General features: G+C 36.0%; 2 protein-coding genes and 2 non-coding genes across 7 annotated transcripts; 2 read left to right on the plus strand and 2 right to left on the minus strand.

Moving 5' to 3' along the window:
- Nucleotides 1-7,531: 7,531 nt before the first annotated feature.
- LOC113731348 (small ribosomal subunit protein eS26x-like) lies at nt 7,532-9,538 on the minus strand. Its single transcript, XM_027256566.2, has 5 exons — nt 9,400-9,538; nt 9,192-9,284; nt 8,405-8,489; nt 8,167-8,300; nt 7,532-7,730 (listed from the first exon to the last, which is right to left on the minus strand). Exons 1-5 carry the CDS (start codon nt 9,400-9,402, stop codon nt 7,665-7,667), a joined length of 381 nt encoding a protein of 126 aa, XP_027112367.1. The 5' UTR covers nt 9,403-9,538; the 3' UTR covers nt 7,532-7,664.
- A 538-nt stretch (nt 9,539-10,076) lies between these two features.
- Nucleotides 10,077-10,147, plus strand: TRNAG-GCC (transfer RNA glycine (anticodon GCC)). Its single transcript has one exon. It is a non-coding gene; the product is annotated as a tRNA-Gly (tRNA).
- A 5-nt stretch (nt 10,148-10,152) lies between these two features.
- On the plus strand, nt 10,153-10,244 carry LOC113687278 (small nucleolar RNA snoR114). Its single transcript, XR_003447732.1, has one exon. It is a non-coding gene; the product is annotated as a small nucleolar RNA snoR114 (small nucleolar RNA).
- A 1,434-nt stretch (nt 10,245-11,678) lies between these two features.
- LOC113731356 (UDP-xylose transporter 3) lies at nt 11,679-17,094 on the minus strand. 4 transcript variants are annotated; one of them, XM_027256597.2, is made up of 9 exons: nt 16,954-17,094; nt 16,637-16,689; nt 16,337-16,539; nt 14,730-14,914; nt 14,134-14,201; nt 13,132-13,264; nt 12,758-12,919; nt 12,411-12,683; nt 11,679-12,245 (listed from the first exon to the last, which is right to left on the minus strand). In XM_027256597.2, exons 3-9 carry the CDS (start codon nt 16,455-16,457, stop codon nt 12,132-12,134), a joined length of 1,056 nt encoding a protein of 351 aa, XP_027112398.2. In that variant the 5' UTR covers nt 16,458-16,539; nt 16,637-16,689; nt 16,954-17,094; the 3' UTR covers nt 11,679-12,131. The 4 variants fall into 4 exon arrangements, with proteins under 4 accessions (XP_027112398.2, XP_027112378.2, XP_027112388.2 ...); XM_027256577.2 differs by having other exon boundaries at nt 16,631-16,689; XM_027256587.2 differs by lacking the exon at nt 16,954-17,094 and having other exon boundaries at nt 16,631-16,770.
- Nucleotides 17,095-19,036: the final 1,942 nt, after the last annotated feature.

The following is a 19,036-nucleotide window of genomic DNA, read 5'->3' on the forward strand; positions in this document are numbered from 1 at the left end:
TAACAATAGAAATTGCGATTTTACAAAGCAAATCATACTATTAAAAAAAAGAATGAAACCTCACCTCAAGCTCGACAACCAAGAATAACTTCACCAGAGAACCATATCGAAATTCAGAGTACAACGGCAATACAAATAAGTATTTACCGGAAGACGAAAGGGACATAAAGAAGAATGTGAATGGGCAGACATTTGAAGAATTGAAGTTAAAACTAATGTTCAATTATAAATTCCTTAATAAACTACATTGTCCTTACTTTAATTGAGATGAAAATGACGTTTGAAGTTATAATAGTAAAGTAATAGTAATAATTGATACAAACCAAAATGAATGTCTCTACAAGGACACTTAAGTAATTACACCAATAAAGAAGCTATTATGGGTTGTATCCATTATAGAAAAGATGATCAAATAATCTCACATTCTCAAACTAGCCAAACATTTGAATAAATTATCACTGCATTTTTTACAATACAAGGACATTTCAGTAAACACAATAATACACATGCTATCTAAAGTAATACCCAATATTATAACTACACTCAAAATAACCTCACAATCCCAAAATATCCCTACTCTTGCGGTTAAAATTTAAAATCATTCTTTGACCCAAACATATTTTTATATAGTATAAGGATATTAACGTGGCTATTTTTGTGACATATCACAACACAAGTAGTTAGTAAGAAATAAATAGTTTGTTTCGTTCATGAAAATACACGGTACAGAATAATCGATGGCTCTTTTTTGTGTGGCAGCAAAATATCCTACCTTCGCTTTTGTCCTCTTGTTACAAATACAATCCTTTTGTTTATTTTTCTTTGCTTGTGGGTCAATCACTCCTTAAATTCGATGAGAAATCAAGAGTCCTACGTTGGATGAACATGTCCACATTTGTTTTTCCTATATAAAGAGCAGGTCATCATCGCGGGACTGCTACTACTAGACAGTAGACACTAGCCCCCCCCCCCCCCCTCTCTCTCTCTCTCGCTCTCTCTCTCTCTCTCTCTATATATATATATATATATTCTGATGTGAATGGATGTCATCCGTTCTTTTCCCTTAACTCCTTACGGCTTTTGTTTAAGCATGTCAAAACGACGTAGTGCTAGTAATACTTTCCGGTTGTAATTTTTGGAAAAATTTTCTGCAAAATTTCCAACGAGGTCATGACTCATGATTTATTTGTCTTTCTTACACTAACGAAGTCAATAATATTTCTTAATCACATCCGTTTGAACTTTGAACAAAAGCATCCATCCAATGGTAGATTGCATTTTGTTAAACTTTCACCTTCAACTAAAGAAAAGAAAATCGTTTGGATACTAGTTTGGTTTATTATTGTGCGATGGATTTCGCAGCCGATTAATTATTCAAATCAATACATTAACACACTTGATACTCCACCAAAAATACATCGACACATCCTCCCTCGCTTGGAACTGTACAAAAGTAAATAAAAAATCTACACTCTTTTTTTTTTTTTTATTTATCTATCTTTGTTTTTTGTCATAATAGATATAGACATAAATTCGTTGGACCAATAATTAATTGTTACCATATTTGCTCATTCCACCGTCCTCCTTTCATTCAATTGAAATCCTACCGTTTGAAATTCAGTTTACCATTTTTTTTCTATCCGATCATGACAATTTTATTATATATTTTATATTTATAAATATTAAATTAATATTTATCGTTTCCAACCAGTAATTTACTAGTTGAACTAATGACCCAATCCCTCTGTCAGATTTCTTACCGGACCTGATTTAATAATTATGAAAAAAAAACTATGAAAGAGAGACCATCATCACGAAAGATATGTTGACAACAAAATAGAGGCTTAAAAAAGTTAAGGGGGAAAAAAAGAAAAGAACAAGAAATAGCAAGTATGCAAAGAAATTGATATGAGAATCACACGACAATTCAATTGCAAAGTATTTCATGTATGGAGTATGAACTTTGCACCGTCCGTTTTGTCGTGTTACATGTTTTATCATGTAACACGAACGGAAAAATCGCAACCCGCAATTAATTATTTAGACATAATAGTAATTAATTACTTAGATTTTAGACATATCCTATGGATATTACATAATAGTAATAAATTATTTAGGCACTGACCATGACAAATCTTATGATATACATAGTGGGGAGGGGGGGGATAGATATTTTTGCATATGCATTTTCAGTCCAATGCACAATTAATTACGCCTTCAATTTTTTACACTCCAAAACCCATCAAATTCAGCCACCGGTTCTGCATTCTTTGGCAACCGGAATGGCACTTTAGCCTCGTGACGATAATGATTGAAAGAACCATATAACAAATGAAATAACCCCGGATCAATGCTGATTGAATTGACCAATTTATTAGTTGGATACTCGGACGGATTATTATAATTATGTCGCTGGCTTCAAAATAGCATTTCTTGAAGGCACCGGAGGTCAGGTAACCGGTGAGTCTCTTGGATTTCAGCAGTAAGATGATTTTGCATTTTGGTAATGAATTGGTGGCTGATCGCCTGATTCTGGCAAACAATTCCTACCAAGAATTGTTGAAGGAATTATTTTTTTGATCAAAAGGTGGCTACACAATTACACAGTGTGGGATGGGGATCACGGTGCCCCGTCACTATCAAGAAGAGTGAGTCAGGTCAAAAGATCAGGCTATCCAGTACAACAAGCAATCAATTCGTGAATAACTGTGCTGCGTCGCATTTTCAGTGGAAATTGCCCGCTTTTGCACGCGATAAGTGGCTATAAATGCGTACGGAGAATGCTGAAGTTGGTTTGGTGGTCTGGATAAACATTCGGGGAATTACCCTTTTGAGGATTGCACTTGGTGAAATAGGCGAGTGTGTCCTCGACCCATGAGTCCATGACACGATACTCTGTTGAAATAATTGCACAAGAATGTGACCAACAACCCCACCGCGGCCCGCAGACCAACTTACCCTGCTCGTATTGGTACATTTGTATTGTATGCTGCATTAGTTTGTCAGCGACATGGACGATGATAGGAAATAAATACACCAACTTACACAAAATAAAAAGAAAAAGAAATTCCACCAACTCATTAGCATGTTTGTTTGGTTGCCAGGAAGAGGAAACTTATCGACAAGCACCTAAACTATTAGGATTAATTACGGCCCTGTTTGGAAGCTTGGTTTTTTATCAAGTTTGTATAAAACTAGTTTTTTAACAACTTTTGCTACAGGAACCCCAAAAAACTTATCAAAGTTTTTAACCTACACACTTAAAATATCCAAAACACAAAAAAAAAAAAAATTCCTTCCCCTTTTCTTCTTCTTCCTCCCCCATCACCACCTTCATTGCCGGCTCCGTCACCAATTTCCGGTGCCGGTGTCGGTCTTTTTTTTCCCCTTTTTTTCCCTCTCCCCCTCTTCCTCCCCTACCATCATCCTCTCTTGTCTTTTTTTTTCTCTTTACGTCCGGCGCAGAGGGGGGTGGCACAGAGGAGGGCGGCGAGGGGGGCAGAGGGGGGAAGGGGCGGCGGGGGGAAGGGGGAAGAGGCAGAGGGGGGCGGCGCAGAGGGGGACGGTGGGGAGAGAGGGAAGGCGGGGGGAGGGGGAAGGGGCAGAGGGGGGAGAGGGAGAAGGCGGGGCAGAGGGGGGTGGCGGGAGGTGGAGTTGCTGCTGGGGGTGGTGGAGGTAACGGGGAAGAAGATGAAGAAGAAAAAGAAAAAGAAAAAGAGAGGAAAGAAAAGAAAAAGGAAAGAAAGAAAAAGAAAAAGAAAGGGAAAGGAAAAGAGAAAAAAAAAAGAAAAAAAAGAAAAGAAAAAAAGGAAAAAAAAAAGAAAAAAAAAGTTTTTCACCTTACAAAAACTTCTACAAAATTTTTTCAAAAACTTCTACAGTACACTACAGTAAAGTTTTAGACAAACTCCCAAAAAACTCAGGTTCCAAACAGGCCCTACATTTACCTACCCTGAGGTTTGATCATATTACCAATCAATTCCTGTAATTTATCTAAATAACGATCTCACCCTTTGAATGATCAAACATTTAACAAAAACTCCCTTAATGCCGAAAATGCCTTTTTTGAGGCCATGTTGCATTAAAAAAAGAACATATTTTTATTTTTTTTAATCCTGAAGCAATCCAAAAAAATAGAAAAAAGTTTTTGCTTATTATTTTATAAAAACCATATCTTTGCTTCCATAAATAGTTTTGAATCAATAATTATTTTAAATCTTAAAAATTAGATAAATTGAAAGAAAAATAAAAAAAAAGAAATTATTTTAATTCATGAAGTATGGTTCAAATTGAGGAAAATATGCCTTGTGCTCTCCGCAACATGCCTTGAACCACAAATTCGAACTATACTTGAGGATTTAAAATAATTGATTCTTTTTTATTTTTCTTTCAATTTATCTAATTTTGAATATTCATTTTTAAGATTTAAAATAATTATTGATTCAACGGAAAGTCTAGTTTGCTTAATGACTTATTTGTGACAATTTATAGTTGAAAGGCAATAATAGTTTAGATGCTGTTCGGAAAGTCTCCTCTACATGAAATTAGTGGAATGCAAATATCATTACCCATTAAAAGTTCCTCATCCTGTGATATGTTTAAAGAAGGAAAACGAAATTAGTACACCTAAAAAAATCTATAGCACTCCATCATCCTTCTATTACGCACGAGTGCCGATAACATCTTAAAAAACTTCTCAATTTCAAAAGCTACTTTTTAGGCCTTTTAATCGTGTGATATGTTCGCAGAACTATTTCAAGCCCAAAGCCTACTTAAAAGCAAAGGCTACTTTTGATACATTTGATTCAAAGTCTCATCAAGTTTGAGTCTATTCCAAACTTTATGTTAGTTTGTATCTGCATGTTACTTGTTATTAAATTAGTTTAATACTTGTATTGGTTTCACTAGGGGTGGCAATTCCTGACACGACCCGAAAACACGACACGAAGCTAACACGAAATTAATGGATTTGGGTTGAGGTTTCGGGAGTTCGGGTCAGAATCGGGGTCGAACCCGATGAACCCGAAAAGAAAACGGGTCAATTTCGGGTCTACCCGTAGTGACCTGATATGACCCGTTTACGAATTAAAACTAATTTAATAAACATAAAAATTATTTTATCTAACTGAACTAAATGATTCTTTTTTTTCAAAGGCATTAATTACTTAATCCTAAATGAATTTATTTAACTTGTGTGAAGTTAAAATTATTATATTTGGACAAATAATATATTATGTTATTTTTTACTTTTATGCTGTTTTAATTTATTTTATATTTGGTTTGTGATAAAACACTTTTATGGTGTTTAATTTATTTTAGATTTGGTTTGAAATTATTTATTTAAATTTTTATTATTTGATGATGTAATTAATTTTGTGAAAAATTGATTTTATTAGAAATTATAGTGATAAATTAATAAATTAAAATTAAGTTTCGAGTCATTTCGGGTCGACCCGCCAGCCCGAAATTTTCGAGTTCGTGTCAGGTACCCTGACCCGTTTCCGGTTGGCGGGTCGGGTTCGGGTCAGCAGATTCTTTGTTATACTTAAGACTCAACCCGGCCCGTAAAACCGAACCCGACCCGCCAAACCGAACCCGACCCGCCAAACCGAATCTGACCCGATTGCCACCCCTAGGTTTCACAATAGTGGGTTATATGTAATTTTATTCCAAAAAAAAAAAAAGAAAGAAAGTAATATTAGATTACATTTACCTGGAGACTGCCACATCCATCCGAAACTGATTATCTAAGACTCTGATCAGATTTTGCAAATACTGCACGAAGTTGGCTTGAACTTGGGATTAATTCCTTTTTCCCAAGGAAAAAAAAAATCCACATTAAAAAGCTCGGAAGAAGAGAATAAGACTATAATATATCTTTCAGAATAGCAACCTATACGGAAGGCCTGCACGAAACATGTGCCAATATGATTCAATCCGATCCGGCATATACTTTCAGATATTTTGTATAAAATAAAATAATACAGTGGTTAAATGTTAACTTCGTTTATGAAGATCTTACCAATTTGTCTTACTTACTTGGCAATTAGGTGATTAAGTTTGTATGTGAAAGGATGGTTTAAAAAAAAAAAGGGGTTCTTTAAATCAAATGGTTAAAGAACAGGACATTCCTAGCACGCTACATATTAAAGGGAATTATTAAATTTCATTCAGTGGTTTTAGAGCTTTACGCATCTAAGTTAAAAAAAAATAAAATCTTGAAATGGATTGTCAAAGATTTGGCGTTTTATGTAGCTAACCAAGCCTTTCGTTGTTTGTTTTAAGGACCACTCTACTGAGGAATAAAGTGGTCCAGATAGACAGACCATGTTTTGCTAATGTGGCGGTGTTTGTGAGACGTTTAGAATCGTTTTTCAAACCGACACACATCCCGCAAAATTGACTATGTATGGGAAAAGGAAATTCAGGTGGCGCTGCGTGTGAACCTAACATACAGAAAAATAGGTTCTCATGGAAATTTTTAAAAAAAGTTCAAAAAAATAAAAATAAAAAAGTTCAGTTGATTCTAAGCTGGACCATTGCCTTTTCCTTCCATGCACAATGCAAGCTAACTTGAAAGCCTGCCTTAAGTCGCAGTATCTGCTCCAAAATCCGAAACTTAGTTCCAACGTCGTTTGCACCGGTCCAACCAGCGCTATCGATATTTAATTCCAGCTATGATGCATCAGCAGATTTTCTCCGTGCAGGAGGACACATCAGATGATAAGGAAGAACAGGTATTTACGAGGATTCCATTTCTCTCGCTCGGTTGCAAAAACATCACTTGAACTTCTTTTTCTGGTGCCGGACATTAATTGGAGCCTACTTTTGCTCAAAGCCACAACTAGACTTTTTCCAGTTGCATTTGAATGTAAGACACTGAGAATCCCTCCTCTCTAAGCAACTGAAGAATTCACTGGGCTCCAATACCAATCACCACCCCATATAGGGAAACCCAAGTTGGCACCCAACGCAAGAAAACAAAACTTCAACGGAAGAGGGGCAGAAACGGGTGTCTCACAATTCACGGTCAAGATTTGACAAAAAAAAGTTATGCGATCCAGATTTTATTTTATATTTCAACTTTAACAACATATATGAAACTCACAAAATTTTATTCTACAATTACACGGTATTAAAAATAAATTACGACATGTGCAAACAAAGTTCCACCATGTACAACCGCCCCTGCCCCTCTTCCATTGAAGTTTTGTTTTCTTCCGTTGGGTGCCAACTTGGGCTTCCCTGGTCCAAACTTCAACAGCTTTTCAGCTGGCTAATTGATGCCACAAACCCCGAAAAACCCTCTAGACCACAGTAAGCCCAAACACACCACTTGCATATGTTATATCCAAGAAACAAAACTGACGGATCTAACTGAAATGAAGGTCGGTTACAAATTGGGACGCAAACAAGAAGAAAAGAGCTTTTAATTCAGAATAAATTTTTGTCGATAATGATGAAATTAAACCACACTTGAAATCTCCATTCAGAACTAAGAACCTTTTTGTTTGGATAACAAAATTCGATATGCTAAAATTGAACTCGGATTTAATTCAGCAAACTTAAAAGAGTAACATGAAAGTATCCAGATGGCACAAAGAACGATCCCAAAAAACTACAATTCAGAGCCTAATGATAGAGTATTTTATGAACTAAAGTTTTCATGCACGAGGAGCATTAGGAGCACCACCAGCGCGAGGGGCTTGACCAGGCTTTGGCAAATCATCCTGCATTAGTCATTGAGCATAAGAAAAATGATTCCATAAACCAAAAAATGGAAATGCTGACCCAAAACATATCAAGTTCTGACAAAAAATACTGCAGATTTAATTGTTACAAACAAGCAGCGGGTAGATGGGGGACAAAATGTACATGGCAAACTTGTTACACTAGCACACAACTGCTTATTTAGATAAAAACCAGAAGGCTACAAAACCTTAAGCACACGGGCAATTCTAAAGATTAACTGGTCCTAAATAATCCAAGTGCAGAAATACATGCAAGCCAAACTGAATTAAACCCCCTTGAATGTGTTACTAGTATCAGGACCCACGAGGGCTGAAACAGTCAAGAACTTAAGAAGGTAGTTGTCATTAACAAAAGCAAGTAAAAGACCCACAAATTAACAAGTCCAGACCATTAAAAAAGGTTAGAGAAAGATACCCTTGGGCGTCTGAAGCGCTGTGGAGGCTCACGAATCCTCCTATCAGTACGAGAACGGACCCTCACAACCTTGGAGTGAATTGCACATGAAACGCAATACTGCATCTTCACATAGAGCTTGGGAAGGGTGTACACTTAAGGAGCAAACAAAATGTTAAAAGCTTATATCCACTTGGACATTGAGTCAAGTTAAAGGAAAAAATGCATCTGATTGCAAATATCAATATCAAATGCTTACTTTCAAATGCACAAGCTTCCTGAACATCTCTAACTGCAGCCTGTTCAACAATATTCCTCACAAGAAACCTCTTGATAGCTTTGTCCTAATATAAGTACCCAAAAAAGACATACTATTACCAATTGATCGACATATCACCAAATTAAAGCAACTAACACTTTTACATATTATTCAAATTAAGGCATCATTTAAATCATCATCAACTAAGTCCAATTTACTCCCATTTCATTAACGGGCAGAGAGACCACAGTAATGGACAGAAATTGAGAAACGAGCAGAAACAAACAATTGAAGATTAAATGATTTAGTTATCCAGACATCAAACTAAAGGCAGAAATTCACACTACAAAACTTAAACTGACCAATGTAGTACAATCGCGATTAAATGATAGACTCAAGACAGAATATCTGGATCATGATACAGGACCTAGTAGCACATCCGCATCTATTTCAATTTGAATAAGATTAGCGAGTGAACAAATTGGAATTACGTACATAACGAAGCTACCAGTATCGCTGAAGAAAAGCACTACAACAATATCCACCATAATGAATTACAGAAAATCAACAAAGTACCACCAAAAATCAGATTCTATGCAAAAATCGAGTAAATGAAAATAAGCGTTGCTGGATTCAAGCACGTATACGAGGACTACAACGGGTAAATAAACATTTTGCAAAATTTTTTTTAAAAAAAACAGACGATAAAATACATAGATATATACATATAGCTGAAAAATCTTAAGTAAAAATTCCACATCGAAAGGAGGAAGAGAAGACACTTGACCTTGGGGCAGCATTTCCCACAGTTGGAGCAGCGGATGAATTTGACGTGGCCACGGCCGTGTTTGTTGCGGCCACCGTTCCTTCGCTTGAAAGTCTGCAACCAAATAAAATTTTGTAACAAAAAACTTATATTAGTGAAATTATTGCAGAAATATATGGAAATTGTCAGATAGATCGAGATTTAGGTTACTAGACAGTGATCGTTTTACCATTCGGCTGACTGATGTGGAAGAGGAAAGGGTCTCTACTCCGGAGCTGAACGGCTCTGCTGAGAAAGCTAGGGTTTAGTTTAGTATCCGAAGGTGCGAGAGGCTTATCACCTTGTCACCTTGAGAAGTGTTATATAGTGCGGGAGTTCTGAAGCCCTACAAGCCAAATGATGGATTTGGATTTGGACCATCAGCAAGTAGCTATACATGGGTTTATACTTGAAAAAACATAACGGGCCCGAAGGTGAAACAGGTCTGCATCATATGAGCCAAGGGAGGCCCATTTTGTTTTACCCTTTCTAACCTCCATTCGAGCGTAATCTTGTATGACTTTTGAACCTAAAACAACTTTATATATATATATATATGGTTTTAACACAAATAATAATAAAATGCTTCTATATGCTAGAAGGAGTTGTACAAAAGCAAAGCTAGCTTGTATATAAGGGGGGTTAAAAAACAGAGAAATATATTGTTGGGTGATTTGCAGATAACAATTACAACTAGAGAAATTTGGGGATTATGGTTGATTTGCTTGCGAAACTAATACACAAGGAACGAGGCTATGCAAATAAAATTTCAAAGAAAAAAAAAGCCTTGGTTCAGCAACTTAATTATCGCGCTTGTGGCCTTGCTGTTCAAAACGTCTATTCTCACTATGGCCGTCCAATCAACAAGCACCAGTGGTCTAGTGGTAGAATAGTACCCTGCCACGGTACAGACCCGGGTTCGATTCCCGGCTGGTGCATTTGAGAGCCGTGAAGAAACCATGCGCTGCTCTGGAAGCTAAGGGTCTTTCCACTCGTCTGACCATCGGACGGACGACATTGAGCGCTTCCGAGCTCTCAACATTTCTTTTGGCATTTTTCCTTTTAGCCCCACGTCAAAAGTAAACGCAATTCCACATGATATAAACTACCTCAAAGGTCATTAATGCTCATTTCTCACACAAAAATAACCCTTCCAGAGCAGACTCAACGTGGCATTACAATATATCGATAGTAAAATGTATGGAACTCAGGGCCTGCTCGGACAACCAGCTACCTGACTCAACGTGGTTTCAACTAGAACCCTGTTAAATTCTCTATCAAGTGCAAGCCACTGCAAATGAACGAGACGTTAAAAAAGATGTTTTAGGACTCCTTCATTAGCAGTAGTGCTACTTCAACAAATTGATGAAAAAGACGGTGTAGTTGCATTGGGAAAAAGAAGAATATCGACCGCTAGAAAATGGTACTTCAAGAAAGGACTTGCAACCCATCCAGATCCCTGCGGAGCTGCACCTTCTTCGTTCATATTGTCTATCAGTTGATCCAATGAACCAAAATTGCCTGGCTCAATGAACCCTCAGGAGGCACCCCACCTCCTTCCTGATGACGAAGCAATCAACACCCTACAGCACGAGATCAAAGTTTTTTTTTTTTTCCTTTTATTATTATTTTTTTTGGCTTTTGAACAGAGAGGTTTGTCAAACTTAATTGAAGTTGATTAGAACTTGTATGTATATATGATCACAACTCATTCAAAATGTACACATCCCGGGTAAAACACAGCGAATTACTTCCAATAATTTGTTGAAAATTCTAATTTTACTTTCCTCAATGATATTGGTAGGGTTGTGCGTAAAATTAAATGTGTCATTTTCATAACACCTCATGTAGTCGCTTGGTTTGGCTTGGAAATCTTACTTTCTAGCCAAACGTCTTCCAGTAGGATCGAATAAATAGCTAGCAACTTTCAGTTTTCTCTTTTCAACCCAATCCTAGAAACTAGTATCGCTGTAAGGTCTGCCTTTTTTTTTTTTTTTTTATAATTGTTCATCTTTAGCCATTTTCGAAAAAAAATAATGAGAAATTAAAAAAAGTAATAGAAGGTTATGTATTGGATCAATATAAATAAAAATATAACAAGAAGCACTTTTGGTGTTTGGGGAGAACCATCATAGACCATCCAAAATTGATCCCGCTCAAATAAGCCCCCACGTAAATCAGGGAAAGATTGGGCGGGAGCCCATGTTAGTCATTCTATTTTGTGCCCAACCCGCCCATATTGCCACCATCACCATCTAAATCGTCTCCGCAGAGGCAGAGACAGCGAGGGTGGTGGGGATTAATCCAGGCCCAAGGGAATAGCCTTGATGATGGGTTCATAGACTTGTGGACAATTTGATCACAAAAAATACTAAAAATGGCGAGCGGAGAGGCTCGACGCGGCGGCCATACCAGTACCAGGACCCATAATCAAGCAACACGAAAGGAAAGGATTTTTGAACTTGGAGATTTCAAGTAAGAGCCAAAAGTAACATTGATGTATAACTGGAGATGCAAATGATGATGTTATCGAAGTAGGATTAGCTAAAAATAATATGCAAGTTCCGACGGTAGAATGCTTATGATACCCACCACACCTTGGTGTGCTTCACGACAATAAAGCGATTGCAGAATTGGGGAAAAACCACTGAAGACTCTTTCCTCGACGGAACGGGACCAAGGATACCCCCTAAACTGGCAAAGTTATACTCGACAGGCCACACCTGAATAACAAAACTGCTTATATCTTTTAGCTCAGAGCTACCAGACAGAAGACGCACACCGGTCTATTAAAATGCGCCTAAGCTCATGATATATTCTACAATGTGTAGAATCTTTTGCAGCGACATCTTCATCGCTATAACGGTTATACCCAATACTTTGGAACTGTGGAGGCACGAGTTGATTACCAGGGATGAGTTACTATGCTTGCAGGTCCTTGTTTGAATTCCATCCTGGGGCTTTTGCAGCACCATCAGTTAAGATGCTTGCTCCATTTTCTACACTTATTAGTGGATCAGATTCACTTTCCTTCGCCTTTAAACAAAGAGCAAGAATAAAACAAGGGACAAATTAGTTTCTTTACAAATCGATTGCACCAAAAATTTTGGAAAGCGCATGCAGATTGCCTTCTATTCCAATCTCTTTGAGAGAAAAAACATCCACCACACAAAACTAAACAGCAAATGAACAACCAAATACCTGAGCCAACTGTGCTGCTGCTTCAGAGGCCTTTTGCTGGCTCTCAGTCGTGCAATAATAAGAATACACTACCATCCCAACTACGGCAATCAAGATCCCTAGAATATTTCGCCAGCTGAATGGATCGCGCAGGAGGACATAGCCAAATGCCAAAACAAGACAAGTTTTCAGATGTCCAAGAACCTGATACGTGACAGGGGATGTCTTCCCGATCACCAGAAAGGTACTAAAGTTCACGGAAACTGAAATTAAGCAGGATAGAACAATAAAAGCCTGCAGTTAAAAGGAAAAAGTTAATGTTCCGTGAGTATTCAGCTATTGCAGGCAATAATGCTTTTGAAGCTTACCAGCACTTGAGGGGTATATTTGAAGGCGAACACATTCTGATTTGTCAACAGTCCATCAACAAAAGGTCCTGTAACAAACAGTGTGATTGCCTGATAGGGACAAGATTGATATAAAAGTTGGGTTGAAGACACCTTGAACTTCTTTTGAATCGTGTTTGTCATCTGACAGAAATTAGTTAAGATTTTCATTCAGTAGAATTTTTGTCTATGCAAAAGAAACTTCCAGTTTCTGCAACATTTAGTTTTCTAGCTTGATTTGCTTAAATATATGGAAATGGAGAATGGCAGGAAATCCTTCTTTCCTTCTCTTCGATAAATTAAAGGAGGAGGAAGAAACATAAAAAGTAAATAAAAGCAAGTTCAATGGAGGATACAATTTGAGCGATGCAAGTTGTAACAACTGCAAGCAGTGACAAGACAGAACCAACAAGATTGAGCTGCAGATCAGTCACGGTTGCAATTCCGACACCCAATAGAAGAATGCCCAGTGAGACCTGGATATGCCTACTGCAAATTGTGGTAATGTATATTAATATGCAAACTTGCAAGGAAATGAACATTTTCTACTGAAGAATGTTATATCCCTCAATCAAACCTAACTGGACAGGGTATTAAGTACAAAAGCTTTAGACAAGAGAGCACATGTTTGCAGAGGCAACTGCAAGTGCATGCATTAATAATGGCGAGAACTAAACTGAGCAGTATTAATTGATCAGTTGATAACAGGGCATATAATTTTGCCTCCTCAGACATGCAAAAAAGTAATGAATACTTCACATTATAGAATGACTCTGAGCTATTATTTGCTTTTAAATGCTGATCTTTGTTTTTCAGGGGTAGGTTCTCAATCCATTTACCATAACTTCTTTCAACCACTAAGCCAAGTGCAACAGCAATTGCAATCTCAGCATGAAGAACAATATACTCAAGAAAAGGAACTTTGTGTATGACTAGTCATCAAGAAACGCATGAAACTAGACTTCTAATGCTTTGTAGATTAACTCTCATGTTGCATCTATGATCTAGTTTAAAACAGGAAACATCACAAACAACTTACGATCACTTTGAACAAGTCCAACAATTGACCAGATTAACTAAGTTGGACAAAATTAGACTTTGCACATCATGCAGACCATCTAAAGACTGTCATCAAAGACGTCACAGACATTTCAATTATTAATAATACTTGAACAGCCATTACTTAACCAGAAAAAAATCGGTGCATATCACAAGCTAATTAGTGTGCTAAAACAGGAAGAATTTCAAATAAATAGAACTAGCTTCAGTTGAGAATTTATCATTAATGATCAGCTGAAGTATCATACCAAGAAAGAAACACATTCCGGAAGTCATTGAGGCAGATATTAAAACTTCACCTGAACTTCTTCCGGAAAAACAGCGTCTCCAAAAGAACTGTACAGGGAATGATTGCCAGTTTTGTCATCTACAATGCAATAAAGATGGGGAAACATTTTCAGAAATGACCCAAATACATTGAATCATGTATACAGATGGTACATAAATGAACTTGAGATGGACAAAATTCAGTAAACCAACTCAATTGATTTATGTCAACTTCTAGAATGCTGGAAGGGACATCAGGTGCATTACAGATTAACAAACTAAGTTGATATTCCAATAATGTTCAACAAGAGTATTTCGATACCATCAACCTCTATTAGCAAGGGAGTAATCCTCAGCAACATTCAACAATAAAAGACAACAAAACTAAGTAAACAACATCAGATGAAACTGCTTATTACTACGCTTTTTCTTTCTAACAGGACATAAACATATACCACCGATTATGCCTAGTAATCGAGTACCTCAGTCCTTTGGAAACATGGATCATGAAGGGAAATAGAATCAAGTTGCACAATGTAAATGCATGCAATTAGTGAACAGGAAAAAGAAGAAACAAGAAAACCCTGAAACCAAAAGTTCAGAGCATATTGGAAGAAAAGAACTTAACCTGATAAAAACCAACTGAATTGAAACCCAGGCTAAGATTTAACAATCCAATGGATGATCCATTCAGTATCCCAAAACCCATCACAGCTCTGGGATCAAAAGGCTTGTGCTCAAACAGCTTCAACCATAATGCCACATGAAGAGAACAAAAGGTGACTAGGAGATGCCAACTTGTCAAAGTTGTAGCTGAAAAGCAAGATAAGATTAAATTAGAAAAAATCAATATTTGTAAGAAAATTACAAATTGTGATACTTTCCCATAAGATAATGACAAATGAGGTATTTTGTTTGAAAAAATCATCCAAATCCTTATTATTTCTTTCAAATAAAGAACTACATCTACATGTCCATCTTAGGTAGATAATCAGAAGAAAAGGTGACAAAGAACATAAAAGAGTTCATGATATCTACCACACATTTTTCGTTTCATCAAAAAGTTCCCTATTTAAGGATAGAAATGCAGGGGGTCTAAGATGGTGCACGTCCACCTTCTGACAACTTATTAGGTATCCAAACATACTCATAGTCATTGCTTCAGGACATTAACAGTAAATAACTTTAACATGAATAAATTTTCATCTAGTGGTGAAGTTGAACAGGTCTGAAATGCAAGACTGGATGTCAATATTCCTTTAACTTCATGAAAGACCTTGAAAAGCAAAAGATTTTCAAGTCTAATGAATCCTTTGGACTACTGAATCAAATGCATTTCTTACTAGATTTAAGATAGGCACTGGAAGCTTGCTCAGATATTTGATGCTCATTAAAAAACACCAGTAACTAGGTTTATCATTGAAACTACCAGACAATTCCAAAAGAAGCTGGCTACTGGACGCGACATATAGGCTGCCAGTCACCATGAATTTAACATATGAGCAAGCGAAACATCTTTTCTTGCTTGTCAATCAATGTCAAAATATCGTAAGCAATGTATATCCTTCATAATTGTTATCCCTTAAATGAAAAATCAGAGAGGAGCTTAGACAATCTAATAATTTTTTACTTGCTCAACATCAGTATTAGAGGAAATCAATCAAAATAAGGAAACAGATGCTGCCAGCTAATATCTTGGATATGAAAAGGGCTAATGGGGCATGTTATATTCGATTCTACATCTGCGGCAAAGATTGATTATTAGTCCTTCTCATTCGTGGTTATGACCAAAAAACGGTCACTCAGAATATCAAGTTCTTTTAGCTTCTTGACGTATGCAGTCTTATAAACCAGCTCCTACAATCTGCTTCGTATCCAATAGAATGATCAACTCGGCAGCATAGGCAAGTCTAAAACGAAATCCAGTACAGCATTTGTGAATATTTCAAGGATGTGCAGAAGGTACATCACTACTCCTTACGTTAGCACATAGTAATGAAGAAAATAATCGAACAATTCTTCCAATACAGCAGTAACTAGTTCGCAGCATTCTCATTTGATCGCCTAACAACATAACTCAATAAGATCCGCTTTCTGCAGATTCAAGTTTTCCGGTCCAAAATGCTTGATGTCACTCCACATGAGTAGATTTTACATTCACAAACCGAAACCGTGAATCAAATAAATAACAAACATCACCAGAAGAAAAAAAGGGTAATAAATTTTGAAACTGACCAAAAGTAAAACCAAGCGTGCTGATCAAAGCCTTGTTGCAAATGACAATCGAAACGGATGAAACCACAGATAAACTCAGAGCTCCGATAGTCCCCAGCTGAAACCTCTGGCCCTCGCTCATCTTCCACTCCCCTTCCTTCAATTCTTTTTAACTCGCAATCACCAATCACCAATCACCAATCCCCAAATCCCAATCGCAATATCTGCTCATCACAAAATCACACCTCCATCAAACACTCAACGAAATTCCAGCAATAAACTCAAGTTTTATGGAAACAAAAAAGGAGAAAATACCTCAACTCATAAACTGTCTCCGGAATTTCGGAAAACGAATAAAACAAATCCAGCTCAAACTGCAAAACCACAACAATAAAGAAAGATTCAACAAATATATCACAAACTGAGGGAGGCATAAAAATTCAGCATTGTCGTTGAATATTAAAATCAGCATTGCGTAAAACCCTAGATCTGCTGCCTTTTAATCCATAAACCCTTAGTAAAATTAGAATTGTAATTCAATTCTCCAATTAGCGTGTGTAAATACATATATATATATATATATATATATATAGAGAGAGAGAGAGAGAGAGATAGAGAGAGAGAGGAGGAAGAGCAACCTAAGGAACAACAAGCAAATCAGATCACTGAAATTGATGATGAAGTTTTACACTACGCCAGTACTGTATTATGATTATCATTCCAAATTTTAGGTAGTCAGCAAATTTGGTAAACACAAAAATCCAATTTAACTCTCTACTTTGAACTACTATAATGTGTCTATCAATAATATATTTCTGTATCGGAAATAGTAATGGGGTTTTAACTTTTCACTACTGGGATTATTTAAAGAAAGAAATTTCCCCGGGGAGAGATTTTGAGGAGGGAAAGGGAGAGGGGGGAGGTGGTTAAATTAAATAAAGACCAGGAAAAAGTGCTGAGGAAATTTGACTTTTTTAAGAGTTTCCGGCTGCATCGAGTGACAAGCTGAGGCTCTCTCTCTTTTTTCTTTTTTCTTTTTTCTTTTTTTTTTGGGTGGGGAGTAATAGCCCATACGGGGAGGGGGTTTCATGCAAAAATTATCCGATGAATCTAAAGTGGACGTCACATTCACCCGGGGTCCATTTGCTTCTTGATATTTCATATATATTTGTTTATACTGCTCCTCCTTGCTAATGTTGGTTGCAAAATCACTATTCTAACTTGGCCACTAAGTCAAACTTTTAAATTTTAATACCTGTATCCCCCTTTTCAAAAAAAAAAAAAAAAATACCTGTATCCCCAAAAAAAAAAAATAAAATAAAAAGACCAGAGAGAGAGAGGGAAATCTTTTGCTATTACCAAAAAGTGGGCCTATTCTGAGGAATGGTCTTCTGGGGATAGAAATGAAGACGACAGAGAATTTGTAGCTACGGAAATACAGGCATGGTAAAGTGGTCATTGCCCTTGATTTTGGGCGGTAGGTTGAAACAATTAGGGACCGTTCATGTTGGCTCGAGATTTTGGCCTTGTTTAGCGTATAAGGTTTGTATCAAGTTTGCCTGTTATAAGTTTTTTAAAAATTTTAACTACAATAATCTTTAAAAAAATCTCAAAAAATTTAAATTACACATTTCAAAATATTAAAAAAAATAATTCAAAAAAATTTTAAAAAACTTCTATAATAAGTTACAATAAAATTTTAGACAACATATTTTACGCACTTTGCATAGAATTTGCAGCTTTTGTGTGAGTCTCTATTCTACAACATATTTTAACCCAAAAAAAAAATTAAAAAGATATTTTTCATTGGTGGTTCTTAAGGTAAAAAATGATGGCTTTGTGTTTCATGGGTATGGGTTTTTTTTTTTTTTCTGTTTTGGGTGGGGGGGGGGGAGGTGGAATCCTATTTCAATGTAAGGAGATTATGTGATTTATAATCTTTGCAAATTTAAAATCACCTCACTTCATCCTAAATTTACACTTTATACAGATGCTTTGATAAAGAACATTAATTCTTTACAATGCATCATGATATCTTAGTTTATTTGTAAGCTCAATTAATGTTTGAATGTAATTTTTCATAATAATTAATTTTTCTTGTATTTAAAATATTTTTTCTTTTATACTAGGAAACAAATGTTTTAAGATATTTTATTTTTTGACTTTTGAACAATTTGTGCCATAATTTTTTTTTTGAATCTTATCAAAATTGAAAATAGATTAAAAATAATTTATAATTGTTTGATTTCATGTAATTTATATTTTACATTGGTATTCAAGCATTACAATTCAAGAATGTTGACATCAATCTTCCTTTTTTTGAAGTAAATATATTAAAATTTAATGTAATATAGGGGAATACTATAATAGAACAAATTTAAAAAGTACTAAGAAAAATTACATCCTATAGACTAATTCAAGGCAATTAAGTCTAATTCGTATTTAGTATATTTCATTTAAGTCAAATTTGTATTTGGTATATTCCATTTTGATATCTAAACACTGATTATGTCAAACATTGAAAATCATGCAAACATTCCATTCAGACTTATTTATTAAACCCTAGAATAATAATTTTTTTTTGTTTCTGACCATTCTAGGTGAAAATGTATTTTGGGCAGGTGGTATCAAATGGGGAAGTACAGTATTCTAATGTCCAAGATGGTTAAATTTATTTTAAAATGAACGTGAAAAAGAAAGAAAAAAAAAAGTACTAGTATA

The sequence above is a fragment of the Coffea arabica genome, chromosome 1c (genome assembly GCF_036785885.1).
Source record: "Coffea arabica cultivar ET-39 chromosome 1c, Coffea Arabica ET-39 HiFi, whole genome shotgun sequence".
Lineage (NCBI taxonomy): Eukaryota > Viridiplantae > Streptophyta > Magnoliopsida > Gentianales > Rubiaceae > Coffea > Coffea arabica.

What these genes read in the sequence shown, in the direction of transcription:
- LOC113731348 (XM_027256566.2), bottom strand. An exon ending in GTGGGAAATGCTGCCCCAAG is followed by an intron (nt 8,490 to 9,191) that starts GTCAAGTGTCTT and finishes TACTTATATTAG; the next exon opens with GACAAAGCTATCAAGAGGTT. An exon ending in GGAAGCTTGTGCATTTGAAA is followed by an intron (nt 8,301 to 8,404) that starts GTAAGCATTTGA and finishes TTGCTCCTTAAG; the next exon opens with TGTACACCCTTCCCAAGCTC.
- LOC113731356 (XM_027256597.2), bottom strand. Translation starts at nt 16,457, where the DNA reads ATGAGCGAGGGCCAGAGGTTTCAGCTGGGGACTATCGGAGCTCTGAGT. An exon ending in CAACTTGCATCGCTCAAATT is followed by an intron (nt 12,920 to 13,131) that starts GTATCCTCCATT and finishes AATTTCTGTCAG; the next exon opens with ATGACAAACACGATTCAAAA. An exon ending in CAGCAGCACAGTTGGCTCAG is followed by an intron (nt 12,246 to 12,410) that starts GTATTTGGTTGT and finishes CTTTGTTTAAAG; the next exon opens with GCGAAGGAAAGTGAATCTGA.